General features: G+C 38.1%; 1 protein-coding gene across 1 annotated transcript in view; it reads right to left on the bottom strand.

The window, feature by feature from the left end:
• Window positions 1-20,164, bottom strand: part of LOC139142355 (U1 small nuclear ribonucleoprotein 70 kDa-like) — a 36,209-nt gene that overhangs the window by 15,292 nt on the left and 753 nt on the right. Inside the window, 4 exon segments of the mRNA XM_070712275.1 lie at window positions 13,525-13,587; window positions 16,862-16,923; window positions 17,771-17,825; window positions 18,543-18,605. Coding sequence (XP_070568376.1) covers window positions 13,525-13,587; window positions 16,862-16,923; window positions 17,771-17,825; window positions 18,543-18,605 — 243 coding nt within the window.

Raw genomic sequence — 20,164 nt, 5'->3', positions numbered from 1 at the left:
CTTGTATTCTTACACAGAGGGCAGTGTTTCAGTTCAGGGTGGCACCTAGGTATATCTTACACAGAGGGCAGTGTTTCAGTTCAGGGTGGCACCTACGATGCTGAAGTTGGACTCAGTTTCGGATTCGGTTTCGGATTCGGTTTCGGATTCGGTTTCGGATTCGAATAACTGAGAATAGTTTTATATTTCCAGCTTGTTATTATTTTTTGAAGGATATAATAACTACTGATAGACAAGGAGATATTTTAACTAGATCACCTTACTACACATGTAGCATGTATTTCATGACATAAATGTTTAATACATAATCATAATTCAAACAGTTTAAAAAACAAAACACTTTAGGCAGTAGAGCAAGAAACTATAGTGCAAGAATACACCGCACAAGTCTGCTGAAAAATTAGTCAAAAGTTACAACTTATGAGCAACAATGGGCATTATGCAGTTTGGACTATTCAAGCTAACAGTACTACGCACAATACAAAGAAAAGCGTTCAATGCAATCTTTATTACACAACATATTAACTGATAGTTTAGTCAGGGAGTTTAGTATGGTATATTCGAAATGAAATCTATGTAGAAGAACACCAATCCAAACAACAAAGTAATACTACACATTAGCATTACACCACGTGATACACATTGTGACAAATAAACAAATTGAAGTATAAATGTTTTTGTAAATTTTGTTTTCTTGCTCAACACTTCCTTTCAATTTCGAAATAAAGTACTTTGAAATTTTCTGTAGTTTCTATTTTTTTTACTATTTTAATTGTGCATACATGCACACAATTTATGCTTTAAAATATATACTACAGTAAAAATTGTTTTTGACGACAAGTATTTATCTTTGCATACAAAAGTACTGCGGACCATTTTATTTTCACTGGAATTTATTTTAGCTTAAAACAGATTTTCATTGTTTCACTGTGTCTTATTTTCACTTCGTCTAGTCTGATTGGGTTTATTTAGCTGAAAAAAGCTCCAGCGAGAGTAACGAAAATATATTCTAAGTGAAAATAACGGTATTACACAGTATGACTAAATTAACTGAAACAATAAAATTTCTTTCAGTCACTCGAATCCGAAACCGAATCCGAAACTGAATCCGAAACCGAATCCGAAACCGAGTCTAACTTCAGCATCGTTGGTTACCTTGGTAGATCTTACACAGAGGGCAGTGTTTCAGTTCAGGGTGGCACCTAGGTATATCTTACACAGAGGGCAGTGTTTCAGTTCAGGGTGGCACCTAGGTATATCTTACACAGAGGGCAGTGTTTCAGTTCAGGGTGGCACCTAGGTATATCTTACACAGTGGGCAGTGTTTCAGTTCAGGGTGGCACCTAGGTATATCTTACACAGAGGGCAGTGTTTCAGTTCAGGGTGGCACCTAGGTATATCTTACACAGAGGGCAGTGTTTCAGTTCAGGGTGGCACCTAGGTATATCTTACACAGTGGACAGTGTTTCAGTTCAGGGTGGCACCTAGGTATATCTTACACAGAGGGCAGTGTTTCAGTTCAGGGTGGCACACAGCAAGTGAGGCTACCCACAATTCTCCATGATCTGTACACACGGAGATCACTCACTGAACTGAAGCAAATTTCTTCTGTACACAGAACAACTCGGTCCATATTTCAAAATTCTGGCAACATAGTTCTGATTATCATAATTTTCTGATTTCTCACTGTGAATAATGAGAAGATCAACCCCTTTTCTGAGGAGGAGATAGCAATTTTGTAATTTTGTCGACAAAGATTTTTGACAGCCATATACAATATTTTCAAGGAAACTAAGGGAATAAGTTGCTTCTGTGTTGGCAAAAGAAAGGGTATTGATTTTTTTAGTGTTCGTAACAAAGGAAATTTGCATGTCTGACAGGTGGTATGATGACAATCTTAGTTGCTGATAACTTTATCTTGACAAGTCATTGTCAATGACATAGTCCCCACTTGTAATAGGAGTATTAGTCTTGATGGGGCAGGGAAATGATGTCATTAACCCTTTAGCAGCCCAATGGTTAAGCATGGGAAATATGTATGCCCAAAACACCTACTTACTGATAAAATTTTGACATGATACCTGTGGGGTTATGAGGTATCATCAAGTTGGTCTTGTCGCAAGCAGTCAAAATATATATTTGAAAGACCAAAAAATATGCTAATTACATGCAGATTATATGCAAATTATCCAATATGGCCGCCATAAAAACCCAATTTTTGAGAAAAATACCATTATTTCACTATTATCTGAATCAATTCTTCATCAAATTTGCTTGGTGATGAAATATGTGCACTTCAATGGATTACCAGAAAAAAATTCCATTAGAAAATAGTGAAAAATGAAAAAGTTACAGTTGATTTAACAAGTCGCGTGATAACCTGTATGCATACAACTGCTAGGCAAGGCAGGTCAACTGAAGAACAATTTTGATTGGTCATAATTTATTTCATGTTCCATGTTGTCCTTTTGAATTTTTATCATATAGCTCTGAACAAATACCAATATTCTTACCAATAATTATTCTCATTTTGATCATTTATATGCAAATTATATGTAAATCTTCCTTATGTATGCAAGATATGAGGACCAAGATAATATATCCCAGGGACGGGGGAGACCGTACAGGGTTTCGGTTTTCGTGAAAGCAAACTTTCAAAATGGGCACTTGTGGAGTTGTCAAACTCAAACAGGTAAATAAAGACTGCATACTTGTTATGTGCTGATATTTTTCCATATCTACTATGACCTAGGTGATCCTACATCCCGGTATTATTTGTTGGTTTGCATCATTCAATATTCAGAAATTCTCATTTCAGTAGTGGAGAAAAATGAATCGTTTTGCTTCTAGCATGAGAGACTACACATGTAGAAATGTCCAGCTTGGCTGGTGTAGTTTCAAATTGGCTGGTGTAATTTCAAATCAGTAGACTCAAACCACCAACAATATCAGGATGTAAGGTCACAATGGGATCATATGCAGGGCTCGAAATTAACTTTTTTCCCTGGTAGTCTCATTGGGCTACCATTTTCTGAAGTTGGTAGCCCAGTGACAATGTCTGGTAGCCCATGCATGAATGAAGAATTTTTTTGGTAAAGGATATTTTTATTTATATCTAGACAATGAAAGGTTTATTTTCATGATTCTATCCAGGAAGTGAATTTCCTAGTCATTTGACATCAATACCCACAGATCATAGCCTTAGGAGAGCGGTATAGCATGTGTAGTGGACAACGGTGACGCCTCAAAGTTTGACGACCTATTCACTCATAGGCAGAGCTTATATGCAAATTTTGATGTTCGCAATGACAATTACTTTTCACTCAATACATGTAAACATAACATGGCTAAAATAGATTGGATATGAATTTCAGGATGACAACTTGGTACAGTCATGTTCCGTACACTTTTGTGGCAATTGACTATATTTCTCCACCATAGTACACTATCATGCGATGATCTCGTACACTTCGGAAAGCATAATTTGTGGATGGCCAGACAGCTTTTTCTTTGCAGTTTGAATATTTTTGTCTTCAATTGTGATTGATACATTGTGGTTAAATAACTATGAAAATAAATTTTCTTTGGCCATCATTTCCCAAGCCTGCATTTTATTGAAAGTTTGTCGCAACAAATTCGACTGCACTGTCGCTTTTTAATTTTCATAACTGGGTTGACTGTATGGGCGTCGGTCATCTCATGTCCCAGGCTTTGGTAGTCCGTGTGGACTACCATTTCATGGGTTTTGGTAGCCCCAGGGAAAAGTTGGTAGTCTGTGGACGTGGGACTACCGCTAATTTCGAGCCCTGATATGTGTTACCTACAATGACTGAAGACTTCAAAAATCCCCGGCCCAAGCATGTCACAGGGTTTTACATGACGCGCATTTCTGCGTCCTTTACGCATAAAACCGGACGCAGGACCCCTCAAAAACTGAACCACGCGTCCCTTCGGACGCAGAAATATCTGTTGCTGGTGTATATTTTGTGAGCTGCTGAACACGCAAAACACATCCCAGTAAACCTTACCGACCCCATACTTTAATGGAATGCTCCGTAGTGCATTGGCCTCCACTGTTTGATGACCAATGGTACCCGCGGAAACAAATTTTAAGTGACTTTCAAAATGTAAAATGATTCTTAATTGGTCGATTTGTTGTTTGCGGCGATCAACACATGTATATGCATCATGGCGGGTCGTATCAAACACCCAAAACAAGCCGATCTGCGAAAGTTTTTCGGCGGCCGCAGCAACCAGCACGATGCCAGGTTTGGTCGAGGCCGAAACAGCAGCTACGGCATGCGATACTGATACATCAGGTCCCCCGGCCAAGTCAGCAAAATTACGAACATTCAACAGAAGTTGGCTCGATAGATTTAAATGGCTTCGATATTCTGAAGAGCGAAACGTCATGGAATGAGATGTATGTTTGAAAGCGAATGTTACATGCCCGTTCACGGAAGGTTGTTCTAATTTTCAACATTCAACTCTCACTCGTCATCAGGACTCGAAAAGTCATCTCACAAGTGTTAAAATCCTAAGCGTGAGGTCACAATTTACTACTGCTCGCAAATCTGCAGAGGACCGGCAGTTGCAGGGTAAGAGTAACGAACTCGAGGCGTACGCTGCACAAACACTGTTTATCTGATCGCTAAACGTGACCTTCCATGCAATGTATTCACTGACATCATGCATCTACAGAATCTGAACGGCTTAGACATTGAATATTATAAACGTCCTCCGATAGTTATGGAGTTTGAAGAGTGTATTCAACGTGTGATCGAAGTCCCTGATTGATAGCATACATGCAAGTGTGTCTTAGTGATTTCATCGGCCTATAATGTTGGATGAGACTTGTGAACATAACCGTTCATAAGAAACTTGCCATATATGTTCGATATATTCAGAATGGCGAGGCGAATGTTTCTTTCCTCGGTAACCAGCAAATTACAGATGCCACTACTGCAGGGATCGAAAACGCCTTGATTGAATTTTTGACTTGGAAAGAAATCTGTGACGCGGCCGTAGACAAAATATATTGACTAGGAACAGACCGGGCGGCCGTTTTTGAACGGGTACGGGTTGGGTGCAAAATTAAAAGCCAGAAATCCCAACCTTGTTCAAGTGCATTGTGTTGCACATCGATTGAATCTTGCTGCTTCTCAAGCAGGCAGAGATATTGAATATTGCAAAGAATATCATAATATAATCCATTCATTGTATAAATACTTAATGACTCTAGTGTGAGATATGACAAACTCAGAGAAATTCAAACTCTGTTGAATGGAAGGCAAAACAAATTATTCAGCCTACATCTGTTCGCCGGTTGTCGGTTGAATCAGCTGTCAAGATGATTTTCATCAGTTTTGAGCCAATTGCTTTGGCACTTGCAAGTGACAAAAAAGGGGGAAAGGCTGATCGGCTGTTGAAATTTGTCTCCAATTCATTGTTTCTGCTATTCACCGCCTTATTGATTGATGTCCTTACTGTGATTGGAATTTTGAGCCTTTTACATTTCACAAAGATTCTGTCAACCTATCCCATAAAGTGTAAAGTCTACTAAGGGCACATTGAATACAATGACTAATGATTCACACACTGTCAGAGAAGTCTTTAATGATTTGGGGTGATGTTCCTGGCAATGGTCAGAAAGACACATACAAAAACATTCGAATCACTTACAATCAGCCACTCAGACAGAGGTTCTGTACTGTGAGAGAAATTATATCAACAAACTGCTGCAGTATTTAGATAGCAGATTTCAAATTGATGAGATGAATATTCTGGAATGTTTTGATGTAATTCTAAACCCACACAGATATCCTGAAAATTTGGCCAACCTACCTGACTATGGGGTCAACCAGCTTGATCAACTGTTGAATCATTATACAATACACCAGGTATTGATGCTGATAGAGCTAGGGCACACTTTCTGCTTTACAACACTTCACAAGATCTCATAGGGACGCACTGAATTTTGATATGTATATCAAGCTATTGCCAACTGATTTTACAGAGGAGTATCCTGATTTTGCCATTCTTGCTAAAATGCTCTTGTCATACCAGTGTCCTCTGCCCCATGTGAGAGGGGCTTTTCAGTACAAAATGCCATCAAACAGAGGGCAAAAAATACCGTAGACTCAATCCTCAAAGGCTTAATAGACTAATGTTCATCAAACTGGTTGGCCCCATCATAGATGATTTTGACTTCATGAACACTGCTAGGTTATTTGCTGAAGGAGCTGTTGGCAGAGTGTGAACTCAAACCTACTGGACTTGCTAGGTGAATGCCATTTCAGAGTATGAAATTACTTACCTTCTTGTCAATTTGACAAATTTGAATACTTGTTCAAATTTCACAACATTGTGAACTTGTCATTAAAGTTATGAGATCATTTTAATCATGAATAGTGTTCTTTGAATTGATCAATGAGGGCCCTGAGCAGTATGAACTAGAATTTTCATGTAAGAATTATTTTAAGAAATGTGCAACCATTTGCCGTGTGTTATAACACTAATTGAACACAGTGAAGATCATGGCATGGATAAACAATAAAATATTCTTTTGAAATAAATTGGGACCCCCATATTTTGATGTAGGACTCCCATTTTCTAACACCAGGGGTCCCAGGGACTCTCAAAAGTAAAAAGTGATGTAAAACCCTGATGTCAGCTAACAATCTTGCAAACATATCAATACACACAGTCACTATATGTATGAGTGAAACAAAGCTTTTTATTTCACCATACAAGTATAATGTGTGTACATCACACTTGAATGAATTCTGAACAAATTCTGAACACAGGAAATAAAGCTTTACAACACTTCCTGTAATCCTTCCTTCCTTGTTCCCTTAGGATATGATAGTCTCTAACTAAAAATTGCAAGTGACAAACATAGCCGTGACAACACATTGGAATTTATTTTTCCGCATAGATAACATTTTAGTTGATAATGAACACATACATTTTCTTACTCTATCTTGTTCCAGTTTTAGCATGAAATATTTCAGAAGAGTAAATGGCAGTGCTTACAATGACCTGAACTCTGGTCACATACTGTGGCAATGCTAGTTTTGTCAATGCTTTCATGTACAAATATGGTACATGATTGTATCTTTGCAACCAGATAAAAGCAGTACTGATCCAACCTTATATTGATAATACAAATGTAAATTCTTATTCACAATTGAAAGTGAACACTGAAACAGAATGATGTAAATGATAACAAATGCGAATGAGAACATAAGGGTAAATAAAAGCACATACATCAGTCCCTTGCTAAAGATTCAAAAAACTGTAACTTTTACATCCACATTTCTATCTCAAGTTCAGACACTTGTCAGAAAGAATGGACAAAGCCATATTGCAGACATTGCTCATGTTGCTCAGTTTGCTACACTACAAATGAATTACCCTAGACTAATATATACATATAACCTTGAACTGATGAACTTTTATAAAAACTGACCACATGACTGGCAGTAAATTGGAATTTCAAAAAAAACAAAATTTCAAAAGTCTACTTGAGTCTCATCACATTCTGCAAATCAACCATGACCTTACACCAGATAAATTGTACAATGAAGTTTGAACTTATATGAAAATATATTTCATTCCATGACTTCTCATTTGTAAGTCAACTTGAGTCACGTCACATCCTGACGGTGGAACTATGACCTTACACCAGATGAATCGTACAATGAAGTTTGAAGTTATATGAAAATATATTTATTCCATGACCTCTCATTTGTAAGTCAACTTGAGTCATGTCACATCATGACAGATGAACATTGACCTTACACCAAATGAATTATACAATGAAGTTCGAAATTACATCAAAATACATTTCATAAATTTTGCCTTTATGATGTGTTAGTCAGCCTGGCTCAATCATGTCAATCTAACGAACTATGACCTTATACAGATGAGCAGCAGCAAAAGGTAGGGCATTACAGCAGGTGAGTTTTACAATGAAGTTTGAAACTATCAAAATATATTTGTTTCGTAAGTCAGTTTGACTTGTATCATACAATGAAGTTTGAAACTATATCAAAATGTATTTGTTACGTAAGTCAGTTTGACTTGTATCATACAATGAAGTTTGAAACTATATCAAAATATATTTGTTTCGTAAGTCAGTTTGACTTTTATCATACAATGAAGTTTGAAACTATATCAAAATATATTTGTTTCGTAAGTCAGTTTGACTTGTATCATACAATGAAGTCTGAAACTATATCAAAATATATTTTGTGATTTGTAAGTCAACTTGACTCATATCATGCAATGAAGTTTGAAACTATATCAAAATATATATAGGTATCACTTCAACCACCTACAGCACATCTGAATATGGACACAAGTACAGGGATGGGCAAAATCACACTTTCAAATTATATTGTACTTTCTGAATCACCCCGGGCCCTGATCTGATTGTCTCTTATTATTGATTGAAAGGCACAGTAGCTGTAACTTTGATTTAGTCTTATATTAGAAGGCCGATAAACTTGTACCATTCATCTGGTGTAAGGTCAGTCCAGCTTCCATCAGGTTCCCCATAACTTTGCCGGGTTTGCACATGGTGATGAGCATCTATATTTGTGTACTCACAAATCTGGCCCATCAATTCCAATGTAAAGAATAACTTTAAAAAATCTACAGCATGTGTCAGATGATGGATTCCCTGTCTGGTAAGATGCCGTAGATTGATCCCCACAGACTTGGGTCTAAATCACCATGGCTGGAATATCCATATGTTAGATACACTCTGGAAATTTGAAAAGATTAGGAAAGAAATGATCAGAAAAGAAATAATAAAATGGATGATATCGAACACTACAACATCAAACTGATAGACAATTTTGTGTTCTATTATTATGCGAATATCTGCCCCACAGTGAATTTCTGTAATCGCCTATTGAGATTCTCAGGTCTTTTATTTCAATTTGTAAACAGTGGTACAACTTCCGGGTTTGCTGTTTATTGATCGAGTGCAGATGTAACCAGCACCAGTCTGGAATTTGCCAGTAACTAGTAAAAACTTACAAGGCGGACGACTGTTTCTCTGAAATTTGAACGAAACGACCCAAAAAGCAATAAGCTGCCAACCTCAATACATTTTGTCAGTGACCTTCAAACCTCAATGTGATATCGCGACGGATCGCCACGTGCTCATGTTGTTTACATCACGTACGTACATGTACCTCGCCTGTGGTACGGCGGGGAGAGTAAAAGCGGATTAAAAAAAACATACCAAGCTCACTAAATACTCCAAACAGTAAAATATCCTTCAAAACGGTAAATTATAATGAACAGGCCGATCACAATTCATGTACTCATCAAAAGCGGAATCGCTTGCTAATGCAGCAGTGAACACAAAATGGCGTCACACAAATTGACCTTTCTGTTACGCTGACCTGCGTACTGTCAGTTGAGTAACGGCTTTGAAAACTTCGCAAAATCCCACAGAAATTACAAAACGCCAATAAAAGTCGCCAAAAATAATGAGATCATAATATTTTGAAACAACGTGCGTTTTTAGAATTTGACATTTCATTTTTTTTTCAATCGCAAATGCAGTTTTTTCCAAAATGTCCGTTATGTCAGTACGTGGATCCGTCAATTTGAATTTTTTTCACGTTCAATTCAATACGCTGCGGCAATAAATCACTGAAACTCACCTTATTTTATCATCCTGCTCAAAAACCATCGTCATATTCAGATTCCTCGGGTGAACTTTGCTAGGGTAGTCGCTGCTGTCGTCAGTGTCGCTCATTTTTACAGTGATTTAGAAGAAATTCGATCTGTGCGAATTCTTTATATCACGCAGAAATCTGCGTTGGAAGTCTACACTCAAGATCGTATACATGATAACCCACGCTAACTTCGGAGAGCCTCGGCACATGTTTATTCGGAAAAAAATGACATCATTCAAACGAATATTGCCTTATTAGGGTAAACCCTTGCCATATATGGCTGAATCAGCTGATTCATCGTCAGAACGGCTATAGGAACAGCGGGAAAGCCGACGTACACGCAATTTCGATCATATATGATCGATAATAGAGGGCGCTGCCGCTAAAGGGTTAAGAAGTATCACTGGAGTGTATATGTTCAGATCTATGGACACATAGGTCTATGTCATTGTTCCCAATTTGAAACAAGAGGCATGTATAAGTTATGGTTCTAAATCAGGAAAAAAGATCAGACCTCTAGTTGTATTGGCCAGCCAAGAAATACATATGTGCATAATAAATGAGGTACAAGATGTGACATCTTAAGGTCTATTATCCTATCAAAATCAAAGCGTAAAGAACTTGTGGTTACTGAGATATGCATATATATGCATATTGAAGGTCAAAGGTCATCAAGGTCACGTGACATTTTGAAAAAAACAAACATTGTATTGCTAATTAATCCATATATGCCAAAATTCAGACCTCCAGCTCTATTGGCTTGGCCACAATTATATATGGGCATAATTAACGAGGTTAAGCATGTGTTGTCATAAGTTCTTCCATCCTACTCAATATAAAGGACATAGCACTTGTGGTTACTTATTTATTGACATTATCGTGTATTGTAGGTAAAAGGTTATAGAGGTCACATGACATTTTGTCAAAAAATTTCTATCCTATAGTCTATCCCTATATACTAAAAATCGTACATTTACCTCTATTGGCTTGCTCAAAATTAGATATGCACATAATTAATGAGGTACAATATGTGGCGTCATAAGGTGTCCCATCATACCAAATATGAAGGGTGTAGCATTAATGGTTCCTGAGTTATGGACAAATATGTATATTTGAGGTCAAAGGTCACCGAGGTCACATGACATGTCAAAAAAATTGTATTGCTAAGTTATCCCTACATACCAAAAATCAGACCTCTAGCTCTATTGGCTCGCTCAAAGTTAGATATGCGCATAATTAATGAGGTACAATATGTGGCGTCATAAGCTGTCCCATCATACCAAATATGAAGGGTCTAGCACTTGTGGTTACTGAGTTATGGACAAATATGTATATTTGAGGTCAAAGGTCACCAAGGTCAAGTGACATTTTGTCAAAAAAATTGTATTGCTAAGTTATCCATATATACCAAAAATCAGACCTCTAGCTCTATCGGCTCGCTCAAAATTAGATATGTGCATAATTAATGAGGTACAATATGTGGCGTCATAAGGTGTCCATTCATACCAAATATGAAGAGTGTAGCACTTGTGGTTACTGAGTTATGCACAAATATGTATATTAGAGGTCAAGGGTCATTGAGGTCACGTGACATTTTGTCAAAAAAATTGTATTGCTAAGTTATCCCTACAAACCAAAAATCAGACCTCTGGCTCTATTGGCTCGCTCAAAATTAGATATGCACATAATTAATGAGGAACAATATGTGGCGTCATAAGCTGTCCCATCATACCAAATATGAAGGGTGTAGCATTAGTGATTACTGAGTTATGGACAAATATGTATATTTGAGGTCAAAGGTCACCAAGGTCACGTGACATTTGTCAAAGTGTCTGAGATATCTGCGTGAACGGATGGACTCACATGGATGGACTCACGGACTGACATGACCCAATCTATGAGCCCCCTGGACTTTATCTGTGGGGACTAAAAACTTGTCACTGCACCTTTTTGCAATATGAATACTATGAGAAACTAAATTTTTATTTTTCTTGGCCTTATACATGGGAGTCTATGGACTGCCTTATACATGGGAGTCTATGGACTGCCTTATACATGGGAGTCTATGGACTGCCTTATACATGGGAGTCTATGGGTTGCCTTATACATGGGAGTCTATGGACCGCCTTATACATGGGAGTCTATGGACTGCCTTATACATGGGAGTCTATGGACTTCCTTATACATGGGAGTCTATGGACTGCCTTATACATGGGAGTCTATGGACCGCCTTATATGCCTTATACATGGGAGTCTATGGACTTCCTTATACATGGGAGTCTATGGGTTGCCTTATACATGGGAGTCTATAGACCGCCTTATACATGGGAGTCTATGGACTGCCTTATACATGGGAGTCTATGGACTGCCTTATACATGGGAGTCTATGGACTGCCTTATACATGGGAGTCTATGGACCGCCTTATACATGGGAGTCTATGGACGGCCTTATACATGGGAGTCTATGGACGGCCTTATACATGGGAGTCTATGGACTTCCTTATACATGGGAGTCTATGGACGGCCTTATACATGGGAGTCTATGGACTGCCTTATACATGGGAGTCTATGGACTGCCTTATACATGGGAGTCTATGGACTGCCTTATACATGGGAGTCTATGGACCACCTTATACATGGGAGTCTATGGACGGCCTTATACATGGGAGTCTATGGACTGACTGCCTTATACATGGGAGTCTATGGAGGTGAAAACTAAAAAGTCCTCTAACACCGCCAAATTTGATCGCATTGTGAAACAAATCGACGTGCATCTGTATGAGGTAGGGTACTATCCTTGTACCAAGTTTGAACGAAATCGCTCCAGGCGTCTCTGAGATATCTGCGTGAACGGACGGACGCACGGACGCACGCACGGACGGACGCACGGACGGACGCACGGACATGACCAAACCTATAAGTCCCCCCGGACGGTGTCCGTGGGGACTAACAAGTGTGCAATTTTTAGCACCTCCAAACATCGACTTCTCATTCAATTTACTCTTGAATTTTAAACAATATCAATAATTTTGGAACATAGTTTTAACAAATAATCCTGAACTTAAATTGTAAATTAAAAATTGTTAACAAACTGATAAAATTGAAAAAGCCTTTAGCAAAAAATGTCTGAGTGAACAAATCGAGGGGAATTGTGGGTAGCCTCACTTACTGTGTGGCACCAAGGTATATCTTACACAGAGGGCAGTGTTTCAGTCCAGGGTGGCACTAGGTATATCTTACACAGAGGGCAGTATTTCAGTTCAGGGTAGCACCTAAGTATATCTGACCAGGATTTCCCCAGTCATGTTACTAGGGAATATCAATGAAATCCTATACGGGGACAACAGAAATGTGACCAAATCATTTACCTCCAATGTAATAGACGATGTTCCGCTGATTGCGAGATCTCGCGAGACTTTAATACATGCCCGTAGAAACAGGTTTCCAGCTTAGTAATACAAGTCAAACTTTGTATGGAACTAGAAAACGTGCAGAACTGAGCAAAGATTGCAACTTCATATATTTTATGCAGTGTTTAACGTAATTAGCGACTTGTCCTGTTTTACGCAGTTTGTCCTGTGCTGCGAGAACGCGTCCACTGCGAACCATATATTCTCGCGATATCTCGGAATGTCTCGCGCGGTTCGGAACATGGTCTATTAAACTCTTAGCACAAACACTTTGAGTGTAAGCTGAGCTGATGACAACTGATGACACTGACAATTCCATCGGCATTGTGATGAAAATACTTCATGTAAAAACAGAAATAACCCATATTACTGTACAAACAGCACAAATACACAGAGTTTCTAGAATCTAAACATACCGATTTGATTGGTCCATATGCTTCAAATTCCCTCCTTAGCTTAGACTCAGAGGTGTCATAGTTCTGTAAACAGGAAGGACACAAATTAATATTGAATATCTGAATGAATTGATTTAGAGACAATCAATAAACAATACACAATTCACAAGTTTTCACTGATAGAAATCACCAAGTTCAGAAATGTGGAAACAATCCACTTACTATGTGCTTGCTTTTTTATCAAATTCATGACACATGATCTGCATACACATTTTTAATTCAAATGGTAGAGGAACACATTTCTCTGATAAATTAGAATCTTAGAGTGGAAAGTCTGGTAAAAAGGCACTTACGGCAAGTATATTTCACAAAACAGTAGCTTTGATAAACAAAAGTTGGCATTGACCTAATTTGACAGACCGTTTAGCCGATGGCTCTTGTTACGCAGTGTTGAGCAATCAAAATTTACACTGTATAGTATAGAGTAGTTGAATAACACAGTGGTTCAGATCTAAGAGAACACACAACTATACCTACAACATTTGTGAACATGAAGCCAGACCTGGGTTAAACTAACATTTATTAAACATCTCAAGTGTTCAAAGCAGCAATGTTTTCTTAATTTGTTCCTTGTAACTTTAGTAGTTTGTTATTGTCTTCTCAAAAAACAGAGCTGTCGGGCAATGTCTACTTTAACTTTGAATCAAAGTGTAAAGTACCAAGCTGTAGAATCCCAACAACAGCTTTACCTGGCCTGTACCACACTCCATTGCAGAGTGCCCACTAGTGGATTTGACACGTCATGATGCAGGGCAAACCTGCCTGATGCATTGAAATTACAAATAATTTGACACATCACTGACGCAGCTGTAAAAGCAGTCAATGTTATTGAATGCTTAGCGGATTCATACTTTACTTTGACAACATGTTTCCCTTTAGTTTTTGGAAGAAAAAATATCTGAATATGTCATTTCTATAAGTCTCCACAGCAATACTATGTGCCAATAATAACTTGTTTTGCCGTTTGATTGGTGGGGGAAGGACACAGCCATTGTTGTTCTTATTGTCTTCTTGCTGACTCATACAATAGTATGATGCATGGAGCAAAGCATATGACAATAGAGGGCGCTATACCTACAACTACTGACTTGCTTATATGGTTTTGTACCATGCATGTCCTAGACGCACAGCACGTTTTCTTCAATTAGACTAAAAAAAATTTTTTTTTCCACCTCCCCTTAGAGGGCACACTGCTCCATTGACCCACAAATACATTATCACTTTATCTACCATTCTAAACATTTAAACTCTTTCTTCAAAGTCACAAGAAAAATGTCATTGTTTACTGTACAAAACAAGTGTTAACACTCCAACGATGTCATTTGCTAACAAAGTTGCTTAAAAAATTACCACCAAGATTGGTGTTGCGGAGCAACAATTAATGAACGATACAACATCCAGTGTTCTCCCCAGGATTTTTTTAGAAGAGGGCGAAGACGTGGTGATTAAAATGGTGTTATTGGTGGCACTTGGGGAGTATTTTTTTCAGATTTTTTTCATTTAAAAAACTCAAAGGAAAGGAGATATGAGACAGTGTTTCATAACTTTTATTACAGTTCACTGATTTCAATTATAAAGATAACATTTTTTGAAAACGAAACATAGCGAGAGACACATTTATTCATCGATGTCAAAATTATCACAGTGACCAAAAAACTCAGGCTTGGGGAGCATTTTTTTCAGATTTTTTTCGTATAAAAAACTCTAAGGAAAAGAGATCTGAAACAGTGTTCCATAACTTTTATTACAGTTCATGGATTTCAATGAAGATTACGTTTTTGAAAACGTAAACATAGCGAGTCTAGAGACATACATTTATTCATCGATGTCAAAATTATCACCGTAACACTCACGTTTTATCATCCTGATACACGTCCGACCGAGCCTAAAATTAGGTTGTTTTGCTTTGGGAAGGAATACACAAACGAAATTCTAACCTCCTATAAAAACTTCAGTGTACTCTGCTATCCTTGGTTACCCTCAAGCTCCTTGCCATGTTTACTCAGCTAAATCGGTTACCTAATGTACGGTCCCTATGGAGCACCGTGGCTAACGGAACGTTACGGACTGAGCCATGCAAATATGGCTGCCTTCGATGAGTTGCACACGGGCTTATGATCTCGGATGACATCACAAACTCGCGAGATTTGCAAGATTGATGAGAATTACGTTTGCAGTCTGCAGGATCGACGCTCACGCTCGCATTTTGCTTGTAAATCACTGTCAACTTTTTTTCCCGTACATTTTATTGTTTTATTTTTCAAAAAAATAAATCGTTTTCATTTCTGGCAAGGGGGCGCTCGGAATTACAAGAGGGCGCCACGCCCCTGTTACCTTATTCAGGGAGAACACTGACATCAATGAGGGTTATTATTAATGTATTCACATAGGGTTGGAAATGTTTCAGAGACGGTATTTGTTATTTGCAAACAAAGAAGATTGATAGTTTCAGTCCGTGTGTGTCCCTACACACAAAGTTAAAGGCACTGTTCGCGATCCCTGGGATCGCCTTTGGTCTAGTCGTAAGAGGATTATGGAGTTGTGATAGCCTTTTGTTTTCCATTGAAATTGTAATCTGCTGGGTAAATTTTCTGATGAGACAATCTGGTGCCAACACAGGCCTTTAGGTGACCAGCTTAAGCACTCTCTCAAGTTCAAAAGGTGTATATGGCTGAGCGTATCAATTTGAAAGAGCTCCTTGAAGAAAGGTATCGCCCTCTATCAATTTGTCTGTTGCTGTCTACAGCTTTCTTGTAACTGAGTTCAAGTGCCTTGATTTTTCCGTGGCCCTACTCGGCTCTCCTATTTATCCCTTGTTGTAGAGCCATTGCAGCTATTTTTTGTATACGAGGCTGTCCCTACAGGTTACGTTCACAACTTGCTGGATACTTTTGTCTGACCAGACAGAAATAAATTATTTGGTCTCTTCATTGAACCAACTGTTAACCTGCAATGCGGTACTCTGTGAGGCCCACATACCGAAACTGAATTGAACACTTGGTTCCAGATTCCTGTTTCATGAGGGCATTTAGAACGTTCCTAAAACGGCATGGCCTGTTCACACAGCATGTTGCAGATAGTAGCTAATTCATACACAGGTTCAGGGCTGGCCAGGAAACACTATCTCAAATCTGAAACATTCCAGGACATTCCAGGACCACTATGGAGTGTCCATACATAACTTTTAATTCCAGTATTTGATCTAAGATGTTTTTGAAATGTTTCAATGGACCATGTGTGAACACTGTTTGTGATGCTATAACTATTGGTATTGAAATGCTATAACTACCATACTTACAATTCTTGCTACAAATAAAGTCTTGAAAGCGTCACCGGATCCACTGATGTTGTTTGGATCCCCTGTAAGTATACAAATTGATCGTCAAGTCTCCTGGACCAATGGTTCAAACATCGAACTGTTAGGATACTTAAAGCTGTAGTCTTCAGACATTTTGATCCTCTCATTCAGAGAATAATCATTGTATTCTCTGAAGACATGCCATCACTCTACCTGGTGTTTACTACACAAAGCATCATCAGCTGACACCTTATGTGAAAAGTCCAGGATGTAAAAAAATCTATAATTGGCTGACAAATATGGGGTAAGAAGTCCGGAATAAAACAGATTCTATCATTAGCCAACGTTACACACAAAAAGTAAAGAACACAACAGATCCTACCACTGTCGGAAACATGATAATACTTGAAAGTCAGACATGGCTGCTGATGATCCCATCATTAAAAAGGCAAATAGTTGTAACTTTTGAGATTTTTCACAATTTTGGTTTTTCATATCAACTAGTTTCCGTTTCTACTCCCAAAAGCATGTTGAGATGCACAGTATTCAGCTTGTCAATTCAATCTGTACATGTGTAGACTGCATTGTAATTGTTGACAAGTGAATTCTGGTCCTACCTAGGAAAGACATCAGTGGATTTTACCTGTACAGTGTTGACAAGCTACGCTGAATAAGAGGGCATTTCAATATTCTTTTGGAAGTAGAACAAAAACTTGCAATTGACATACAACACAAAAGTGACAAAAAAAACACCAAAACTTGCAGCTGCTTACTGCCCTTCTGATATAAATAATGGGACGCACTGACTTCATTGTCAATTAATATTTGAATGTTATTTTCTGATGAATTGTTCATACTGAAGAATAAAATGATAAGAAAAAGTTTTTCTTGAAAGGAAAAGTGTCTTACACATTCCAAGCTCTTCTTGTAATTTCATGGACATCTGGTCATTTTTTTCTTTTCTCTGAAATAAAAAAACATACAATTGATTACATTTCCTAACTTTTTTGTCATTTGACAGTGTTGAAAAAAATCTATTTGGCATTACATGCCAATTCTGGTGGACCAACAATGGAGGATAGCGGTCTCTGTGCATTTTTTTGTCAAGCAACTACATGTACACTGGTTCACAGCTTTTCAACCGTAAACACATTTCAAGATGATCTCTGTACTTAACTGGATTTTTTTCATCCTAGATTCAAATAATTTCATTGGAAATTCTAATTTCAGGACTATCACGGACTGATTACTTAGTTTCAAGAATTTTTCCAGGTTTATAACACCATATTTCACGTATGTCATTTTTATTTCTGCTCATTTCATGATTTCCAAAAATGCTGATGGTTCATCAATTTTTCAGGACCTTTCTGGACTCAATTTCATTTTCCAGGATGGGAGCTAAAGCCCATGCAATACCCAGATTTAAAATTTACTGTATTGTTCACACAAATTCCCAGCTCTTCATGAGATAAAACTATAATATGTTTAAAAACAACAAAGCCAGTCGAGTTTCATTGTCAAAAAGAATCACCAATGCAATGACTGGTCTCAATATAGAGATGGTCAATATAGAGATGGTCAATATAGAGATGGTGGCCCTGATTCCAAGTCAATACACAGATGTTGACCAAAAAGCTAGGTCCATGACATCACTGAGGAACCATCTAATAACAGTCTTCACCTTTCTCTCCATTCGTTCATCTTTGGTTTCTACTCTTGTTGGTGGAGGGGTCTCTTTAGGATCCTGCAATGAAAGATGGAAAAAAAAAGTTGTTGTAGAGTTAATCATTAACATTAGTCCCCATGGTATATGTTTTTGAAATATAAGTTATACACTTACATATACCAGGGTTTATGTAACATCTGCTGAAATATTAAGTGCCTTGGGTTGAAATGGTCAGGGGTGGAAGTGAGCCGAAGCCATTTTATTGCATTTACTTCACTTGTAGTAGTTTTATCCCTCTTTAGAGATGGTTTGTTCATCACTTGGTACTTAATTTGTCATCAACAATGATGCCCTAATTTCAACTACAAAGAATGAGTCTGACATCATAATGAGTTAAATATTCCTTCCACTTTTCAGTAGTAAAGCTGTTTCTCCTTCAGAGTCATTTCTTGTCACCTGACATTCATAAGTCTTATTTGTTATTTGTCCTTTGTGTACAGTAATGATTTGGGGTTTCAGTTCTGATGATTTTGGGTTGATCAATGCGAGTGTTAGTATTTGGATCTGCTGAAGGAGAAGCAGCCAGTTTTATCTCACACTAGTACAAACTTACATTGATCATAGGCAGTTAGTAAACCAAGCTGTTAACTTTTACAAAAGGTAACTGGTCAACTGGACTCCGCATCAACTGGACCCTAAAATATTTTTTGCCAAAGCACCCTGGCCCTGATCAATTTCACTCGAAAGGTTTACTTTGGAGGTTGTGATCCACTACTTGCGGTGATATTCCAGGGCGTGATGTAGGAAATCAAACACCAACCCCTTAGAACTCTTCGACTTTCACCGTACTGCTTAAAAGGCTCAAATACATGTAAAATATGAAAAACTGGTGAAACTTGTGAAAGTAAGTTCTAAAATAAAGACAGAATGTGCTCATTGTACCCGACTTTGCTTTGCGTGATGGTAATATAGGTTCTGATTCAGCAACCTGGCAGTGCAGATACAGACATTCTTGTTGTTGGCTAACAGGGAAAAATAACTACGAATGTGGATCCGTATAAAAAGAAACGGGATAACTGTCAACACAAATAGGAATGATTTGAAGACATAAACTGTTTTAATGGGAGGTAGAGTTGTTCAGGGTTTTGGTCGAATTGACCGGTAACTGGTCGTTTCGGCACCAAGTCATTCGGCCCAAGTCGTTTCGGCCTCTCAATTTCCGGCCCCAAGTCACTTCGGCACCGCAACCCAAGACGTTTCGGCATCCGTGTTCGATTTTTTTTTTCAAACTATTTAGTAATTGACTGATCCGTCATTCGTAAGCGTGACCTTTGCGTTCTGACCTGCACTTTTACGTGTATTTTGTGTGACTTTTGCCGTGCTGCTTCGTCACCGCTTTCAAACTTTTGCCGTGTCGGCGGCTATTGATAATCGATAAACTTGGTCACAGATTTGAAAATAATATGAAGTTTTTTTCTCTTCCCATGTTCTCACAAAGATTTAAGCATATACGTGAATGTTAGTTGACACTATACTTTTTAGTGCTTTGATTTGCAACAATTACGCTCCAGCACAAGTTCCCACAGGTAAGCTTAGCCTTCAGCGGTGCCGAAACGTCTTGGGTCGCGGTGCCGAAA

This window comes from Ptychodera flava, chromosome 1 (genome assembly GCF_041260155.1).
Source record: "Ptychodera flava strain L36383 chromosome 1, AS_Pfla_20210202, whole genome shotgun sequence".
NCBI lineage: Eukaryota > Metazoa > Hemichordata > Enteropneusta > Ptychoderidae > Ptychodera > Ptychodera flava.
This window is presented reverse-complemented; position numbering and strand designations above follow the sequence as displayed.